The sequence below is a fragment of the Caloenas nicobarica genome, chromosome 17, assembly GCF_036013445.1.
Source record: "Caloenas nicobarica isolate bCalNic1 chromosome 17, bCalNic1.hap1, whole genome shotgun sequence".
Taxonomy (NCBI): domain Eukaryota; kingdom Metazoa; phylum Chordata; class Aves; order Columbiformes; family Columbidae; genus Caloenas; species Caloenas nicobarica.
This window is the reverse complement of record NC_088261.1, coordinates 3,946,576-3,955,147: the sequence shown is the minus strand read 5'-3', so window position 1 is coordinate 3,955,147 and position 8,572 is coordinate 3,946,576. Positions and strand designations below refer to the sequence as shown.

Here is an 8,572-nt window from a genome sequence, read left to right as displayed (position 1 = left end):
TTTTTGAAACTACTTTCTTTGGTTTCATCAGTTCTGTATTTTCCTTTCATGTCTTAACTGCAGACATCACGTCTTCCCCCACTCCTGCCTTGTTTGTGCTTTTTTAGATTGGTCTTGCTTTTTCTGTTATTCAAGTGAGCAATTTTATTATTTTAATGAAGTTATATTAGTTCCAGCTACACTCTGGTGTTACTTGGTGTTATGGTATTGTGTAAGAGAAATTAAAAGAAACAAGGTATAGAAATAATAGCAAGAAAAAATTTAGATATCTTTCTTCTTTGGGTGTGACTGTTTGACATTTGCGTGTTGACCTTGAGCAATAGCATGTGTTCCAAATGCTGCAGATAATGAATAATAGACATCAAGATTGCCTGTTCAAATAGACTTGTTTGTATGCTGCCCTTGGTGGAGTTCAGGTTATTCATTCTAACCTTTTGCTGTCATAACTACCCTGTCCACCTTTTTGGAAGCTAATGCAGTAAATCAGAAGTGACTTAAAGGGATGAGGCCAATCTCATGTCTCCATTCTTGGTGAATGGAGCTGAGCAAATGGAACTGGAGATGGATTCTGGCTGGAAGTTCTGTGCTGTGAGGTTTGGCTTTGTAAGTACTTGGCAGTTTTGAAATCCCAAGTAATGGGAAATGACACGCAGGGAGAAATAAATGTCTTGGATGTGGCTTTGTTATCCACAGCGTTATGTCCTTCCATGTACAGTCTTGAAGTAGCAATTTGGTTTTATGTTAAGACCAAACTTAAAGAGCTCTTCCACGGCTTTTAATGTTTCAGTAGATGAAGAAGAGGTGGAAAAATTGCAAAACACCAAGAAGAGGTCACTAATCTTGAAAAATGCTTATTTTAATGCTTGCACTTGTAAAGCTATCCAATCTATGAAGCCATATAGTAAACGAATTATTTTAAAATGTTTAGAGAAATGTATATCTTCATGAAAAGATAGGACTGTCCTCTCCTTAAGGTTCAGGATTATAGGAAATCAGTGATGTTTTTCAGATCCTGATCCTTAGAGGTTTGCAAGCCAAATAACCTTATCACTCATTAGATATGCTTTCCAAACAAAACTGAAAATGTGGCACACTACATATTTTGGAGCTTCCTGCCTGTTTCTAGAATTGTCACTTCAAGATTCCTCTTTGAGAGTAATATTAATATATTAGATTTCATAATCTATGAAATTTTCTGCCTGTCTTTCGACTAACTTCTCTGCTTGGTGAGAGTTTGTCACTTTCTGATGTGGGATAACTGTTTAAGCTAATGAGAAGCTAATCCAGACCAGAAGCATCCTTCACATAATCAGAAAATTCAAGAAAAGCATTTTTCTTAATAAAAATCTTCTTCAAAAAAAATCCTTGCAAAAATCTAATTGACAGTTTAATTCTTCATAAGATGCTAATGCACCCCGATTAGAACAGGAAAAGGGAAAGCGGTCTCTTTTGAAGGACAGCTCTCTGTTGACCTTGGGGTCCTTTTAGTCTCCCATTCATCAGTTTTTGACAGGCACTGCTTTTTGTGATCTGTCACATCAAAGGACTACTGTAGATTTGTAGAAAGGTTGCTACACTTTGCATTCAGTCTCGTTACTGTCTCATTTTTCTTCTGAAAGATAGAGACAAGTGGAGAGACACTAATGAGATTGGTGCATTCTGTTCCACAAGACTTCACTAGAAACCAAATGACTGATCGCATCCGGGGTTTCCCAGGAACAATAGATGTGCTTTAAAACTTCATCTGGAAAGCTAGTTGCATTTTGCTACCCTTTCAGGTACAAGACACAGCTCTCGCATAATTATTCTTTCATATCAAGAAAGAGATTCTAGCTTTGGATTTGATATGAAAAGGAAAGGAAGACTGAAAAACTTTGCTTTGTCAAGATGTCATTCAAATATGCAAGAAATGCTGTAGGAATTTAACATGCAAAACAATGTGGAAATAAATGCATATCTATAGCTCTACATGTAGCCAGACACGCATATTGACATCTGCATACACTTATATGTATCTGCATGGTTGGCTGTAACATATTGGTGCAAATGTGAATCTGAATCTTAACTTCTCTGACATTACTTAGCAAAGTATTTGTTTATCTGTGATTTTTCCAAAGTATCAAGTAATCAGACTAAGTTTTAGCACCATTTTAGAAGATTTCACCCACTAACCTCCAAAGTGAAAACTCAACAATTGAAGTAGATCAAATTTGGCGTTCTAGATTCAGTTTACGGCAGCTACTTGTCGAGTTTATCTTATTTCTTATTACACCAATTTTTTTTCCTACGGTAGCCTGCATACTCAAATGCATATGTTCACTTCTGATGCTTTTGCTGAAAAAGTTCCTCTATGATGTTTGTTGCCATGTTAATTTTTCACATTCTTCTAATCTTGTAATTGTATGAACCTTTTACTGTAGCTGGGAATGGAGGGGGAGCAATGTATTTTAGTGACTGGGTTTTCTGATACCTGATCCTGTTAAGGATTACAGTTTCTTTGAGAGGCATTCACAGGCTGTCTGCAGTCGTCGTGCATTATTAAACAAGTAAGAATTAAATTCTGCTGACAACGCTGTCTGCAGTATGTACATTTTTCACTTTTGATGCTATCCTAATCTACTACACAATTTACATTTACTGCAGTGAATCTCTATTAACACATGTAAGATTTTGCATGCGACTTCTTGTTAAAACAATCTAAATTAGAGACCATTTTCTGTGTTGTATATTCCCCTGAGAATGACTTTGTTGGCATGTGTTTACCACCCTGGGACCTGAGCCAGTTAAGAGGATTCAGTGTGTGGTAGGGCTACCGAAATGCTGAATCTCAGGCTATAATGACTTCACTCATTAAATTGTTGACAGTTAATTGGCTCAAGCCAACACATATAGGGAAGATCCATTACAGCTGTAAGCAAACTGATGATCACAAAAGCCTTGCTAGGGATACCTAAACAGAAAGGGGAGCATTCTTAGATGGTCCAGGAATAGTATAAATCTATAATCTGTTTGTTTTCATTTCTTTTTCAGGCTTCTTTAGTGAAGTTGTTCAGCAAAGTCAACACAATGTTGTGTTGACTACCTGCCCTAGGTCAATGATCAACTTTCCTTCAGAAGGTTTGAAGAGAAAATGATCCTTAACACAAATTCACTAGGCCTAAATGTATCACAGCCAAAATGCCTTGGCCGAGTGCCATTATGTTTGCACTTGGAGAATGGGAGAGAGCGAAAGAAAGGAACGCAGAGCTGGCCGGGTCCAACAAGTATGCGTATCAGGAGAGGGCTTGGCATTCTTTGTATAACTTTCTCCGCCCCCCCCCCTTTTTTTTTTCAGCAGCTCTTGGCTTACATTAGATTTTAATACTGTAAAGTAAGAGGAAGGGATTGACAGCTACATCTCAGATGGATTTCTGGAAGGCCGCAGTTCTGTGCCATGAACTTAACTGTGACCTCACCAATTAATGTCACAACAAAAATTTAGTTTTTAACATGGTTAAAAATACATTTGCTCTTTCTTTTGGGTTTCAACACAGATGCTATATTCCTAATCCTTTGGGGTCCACTACTGTCCATGATACACACATCCCTGTAGATTTCTTTTCCTTCCTACATATGTGTTTAATGCTTATAAAATCTTTTGCATTAATGGGAAAAGTAGAGCATGATGATAGTGTGACACTGGTATTGATAGTCAGTGCCTGCCCTTAGGGCCCATTCCATTTAGTTCAGTCTTTGTCAAAAGGTCCAACCCCTAGATCCTGTTCAGCATCTCTAACTTTGTTAGGCCTTGGCCTTCTGAAGGGATTGTCAGTCATCTGGTCACTGGAAGTCTGGGATAATTTGGTGGCACCTTCACACTTCGGAGCATGGATTACAATTTGAATTTTTAGAAGTTAGGCTAATTAATGTGCTGTGTTATGAGAGCAGGATCTAAGGAAAGGCTATGCCTGGCAAATAAGTCCTGTCATTTGACTAGTGACTTGAAAGAATTATGTATGTCACACTTGAGTAATTAATTCTGATTTTCACTACCTAGAAGAAAGGTGTTTGTGGGGTTTTATTGGCAATCCTGCAAGTGGATAATGCAAAAGGATGAGTCAGCCTTCAAGCCTAGGAGGAAACCAGCTAATCTACTTTATAGAGATAAAATGGTTCATTCATTTATTTTTATACCTTTATTACTAAGGAGGAATTTGAGCTGCAAGCTCCATAAACATCTCTTATCTGTGAGTTCTGCAGAGGCTAGCTGTATTTTAAAATTCATACCTTACCTTTCACTGTGGGCTTGGGCTGCAAGTCTTTCATCTGACATCATTCTTTGTGTCATGGTGTTAGAATGTTCTGACTTATGTTTTGTGCCACTGTCAAACTTAACAGATTGGTTCTTCCTGTCATGGCTCCTCTACAGTGCTCATATTTCAGGTGGTTTTGTTTTTACTGGGTGATTACATTTTATAATTACTCCAGGCTTGCACCTTGTACTGTACTGGGACTCTATTACACTATTCCCTTTTGTGTTACAGAAATAGAAAGCAGGTGTTGAAATAATAAATGTTCAGTGTTGGGATTTAACAACCCAAGAGATTATCCTGGCTAATGCAATTCCTCTGGTGAATCCTGTTGAAGAAAAGCGGAAGTCACTCTTTAGTCTATAATAGAAGAAAATCTCTTTGTCTTGGAGATGTGTTTCAACAGCAGTTGGAGGACATTTGTATCTGTACCCTTGTCAAGGGGAAGCTGAGTACCCATCCTAATAAGATGCAAGACATAAGAGACCATAAGATGACTTTTAGAAAAAAGAATGCACTCTGTGATCCTTTTTTATAGAACTTCTATGGCTTATTCATTAAACAAAGCATTTTAAACTTTGCATGTCCTAAGACAGAAGTAGATAGGAGTTTTATTTAATGTCATCCAAATATAGACAGCTGTATGAAAACTTGTAACTTCATCCACAAAGCGTCAGAGCAAGAACAATGAAAAATTTAAGACTGACAATTAGGTCACCCTATTATACCAAAATATTAGCAAAAATCTGTTTCTATTGTATGGAATGATGTCCAGATTTGTAAATCTGAAACAATGGATTCATGACTAGCTAGATAAATTTCTGTGTTTTCAATCTGTTTTGAGCCTAGGACACATTAGTTATTTCTGAATTTATTTTTAACCCTCTTGTTAAAACAAAGACTTTAAGATGATGATTTCTGTTAATTATCCATGTAATGGAAGAATCACTGGAGTCATTCAATATTCTTCTTTCCCATGTACATCATGATTCCATTAGTGAGGAGCATCTCAGTTTCTTTCTTTGGAAGATTGGCTGTTGGCCAATCCAGGGGTAGTGTTGTGAATTAGGAGCAAAATGAATTTTGTCTTTGCTTTGGAGGCATTTGATTACTCTCGTCTTCTCTGAGGCTACTCCTGCAGTTATTTGCTCCCAGCCACATTTCAGTAGTTTGTTTTGAATTTTACTGGTGTATGGCCTAGAAACAGCCCCCTGGCCATTCACCCCTCTGCAGCCAGAGCTGCTTTGGGGCACTAAAGCCCCGCTCAAGTTTCCCAGCCGAGTTCTTGTCTGTGGTGGATCTTGGTTCCAGGCTTCAGCGAGGCTCGGTGAAATAAATCAGCGCTTTTCTTGGAGCCGCCTGCAGTTTGCGGCTGCAGCCCCTGGGTGGCCCGCACTGCTCGCTGGGTCACTCCTCCTTTCTCTGCCAGCGAGCGAGCTCTTTCTCTGCCTCTCTCGCTCCCCCTCCTTTTATTCCAGCAGTCAGGCAGCTAATTAACTGCACAGCCCGGCCTTCGGTGCATAATATTGTAATGAGGTAGGAGGGAGAGCCACAGCTGCTTCAGCATGAGCAGCAGGCCCTGTTCCTGGTGCCAGGAACTAGGAAGGAGCTGATTATTTTAATTTTTTGTTTTCCCTTTAAGTTGACTGTAGCGTAGACGTTAGGAGCAGATCGAGGCAGGTCCACCGCTGACACAGAGCATGAGCGGGGCGCCGGGGTCCTAGAGGAGCCCGGGGAAGAACCGGGGGAGTGACCGAAGATGGGCAACCAGCCTGGGCGAGCGGAGGAGCACGACCAAGGTCTGTAGGGACCGTGCCGGGGCTGCTGCTGGCGGCTCTCGGGGCTATTCTGCAGGGGATGGGGGTTTGTTCTCGAGGGGTTTGACCGCAGCGTCGCCCTGAGCGGAAACAGGGGCTGTTGGCAGAGCAAATTGCTGATGGTTTCGAGACTGTCAGAGAAATTCCTGCTGTTTACCTTGTGCTTTGTAAATGCTGTTTGTTACTGCTCCGTACCTGAGATCGCAGCACCGTCCTTAGGGAAGCTTTTCAGAAAGAAATCCTTTGCGGACTGGAACAGAATGCCTACAAGGGAGGGACCTTAATGCCTGACAGATATTATTTTATGTAGGTTGCATGATGCAGCTAAAAAGTTACAAAGCTTATCTAGTGATGCACATATAACTTGTCAGGATCTGCAGCTTGGCTATGTTCGCCTTTACCATTGTTCATGGCCTGAGGCCTGAAATTTTCCAGGCTTTAGAATTTAAAATGATGCCTTTGTGGAAGGTTTTCCCACCATTGTCCTTTCAGAAGTGTAATGCTTTGCATGTTAATCAGTAGCAGATTTTATAGAAAGCCAAGAGCTAGTATCAGGTATATCTAATTCTCCTTGTGCTAAATGTCTATATTGTGCACTAGGAAGGCTGGTAATTTGTTCCTGATGCTGTAGTACTGTTTTGGTTGCCTTTTGATTTGTTTTGCTTGTTTCTCAAATGCTGAATGAGGAAAAAACAGTAGGCATGCTGATTTCTGCTGTTTATTTTGTAGTTTCTGTTTAATCTTAGAACTCTCTAAGGTACAGAAAACTGAAATTGGTTATATTTCCTGGCACTCTGCTTCTTACCGTTACCATGGGAATTTCATTCACAAAATCCCATTAAAGTTGTTATTGCTTAGTCAGGATTTCTTTATAACTTCAGATTAGATATGTGGCTATTGTGTTAAAAGCGAATGCATATGTACCTGATCTCTAGTATTGTGAAGAAAAGCAAGAAGCAGACAATGCTGCATTGCTACTCACAGTAGATCTGCCTGTGAGTGCTGGAACAGCAGTTGGGTGTAGTGGAGAACTCTCTAGCAGTATGTTAATCAGCAGGCTAATGAGGAACACAAAAGCGGCCAGTATCCAGTCACCAGAAGAAATGCTGCCCTATGGGAAAGTTAAACTTTAGGCTGGAAAGTATGGTCGTCTACATCCCCAGGCTCTGAAATCTGTATTTTACAGGCCACTGTAAGCTATAGAAGTCTTGCTGGAACTAAATATGCTACTGTCATTTGAGGAGGGGTAATACTGATGCTAAACTAAGAGGGAGATGGCTAAAGGCATGGGGAGGTACTCTGTTAACTTCTAATAAGAGTTTGAGAAGACCAACTCTGATTTTGCAGGGCCAGTGGTGGGATTTGAACAGCTTATTACTGTTAACGTTGATGATAATGAGTGTGCAGATGCCCTGTGGGTTTTGAAAATCTTTCATCTGTTGTTTTCTCTTGTCCTGTGATTTATTTTAGTCTTTTTCTTGAAAGGGAAAGGGTTATGCTTCTGTTGCACCTAAGCAGTTTGAACTCGTCTCAGTTTTTAAGTGCAGACTGTACTAAGTCTTGTTTTAATGTATTCACTGTTCGTAAGATATGATATGACTGAAAAACACAGAGCGCTTCGTATTCAACTACATACTCAAAACTGTTTAATCATGAAAAAAGTTTCAGGAGCATCGCTGCTGACAATAAACTCTGATGACGTTCCTTGTGTGTGAGAGCTCTGGCTTTGGAAGTCAGAACAATGTAAAGACATCTGAAGCAGAGTTTGTGTGGATTTTTGACACCTAGGATGCAAAAACTTGTTTTGCACATTAGAATGTGATACACGGAAGTGTCTACATTGGGCTTTGTTTCTATTTGGATGAACTGAATTCAGCTCTCATTCAGGAATACCTACATCTTGAAGAACTGTGGTACTCTAAGTTTGGTCCTTTCAGAATAACCAAGTTAAAACCTGGTATCATCTCCTTTTAAACTAATCTGCATGTTGCTAAGGGTATAAAAGTGTCTAAAAAGGAGTTGAGGAGATTGCTTGTAATGATGTTAGATTCTACTGGCTTTTCCCAACTTACAATGTAAAACTTATTTTAAACCATTTTTACAATCATTTGTAAGAACTTTCGTGGTATATGACCCGAGTTTGCATCAGTTGTTTGCCTAAACTCTACTTGTAAACTGGGTAAGTGGTTGCTCTTCCCGCTATATGTGAGTGCTCTCAATATTCATCTTTATAAAGCATGTGGAGGTTTTAGAATGAAAACACCTATAAAGTAGCACAGTAAAAGATGTAAAGCAGTAGTGAATACTGCTGCAGTTTGTTAGTAGAGTTAGTCTTTTGCTTCCAAAACTGGCTGCCTCAAGCTAAAGGAACATCAGATACGCAAACACTGGCCAGGGCACCTGTGAAATAGTGGGAACATTTCATGGGAGTTGTATGGAAGAATACAATGTTTTCCAGTGCATCAG

The 8,572-nt window shown here is 39.7% G+C and overlaps 1 protein-coding gene across 2 annotated transcripts in view; it reads left to right on the top strand.

The window, feature by feature from the left end:
• The first annotated feature begins 5,709 nt into the window (after positions 1–5,709).
• The window catches only part of SPECC1 (sperm antigen with calponin homology and coiled-coil domains 1), a 57,827-nt gene continuing 54,964 nt past the window's right edge, over positions 5,710–8,572 (top strand). Inside the window, exon 1 of one of the 2 annotated variants that reach the window (XM_065647226.1) lies at positions 5,710–6,088. In XM_065647226.1, coding sequence (XP_065503298.1) covers positions 6,049–6,088 — 40 coding nt within the window. In that variant the 5' untranslated portion in view covers positions 5,710–6,048. The remainder of the gene's footprint in view (positions 6,089–8,572) is intronic. The other variant, XM_065647228.1, reaches the window with a different exon arrangement.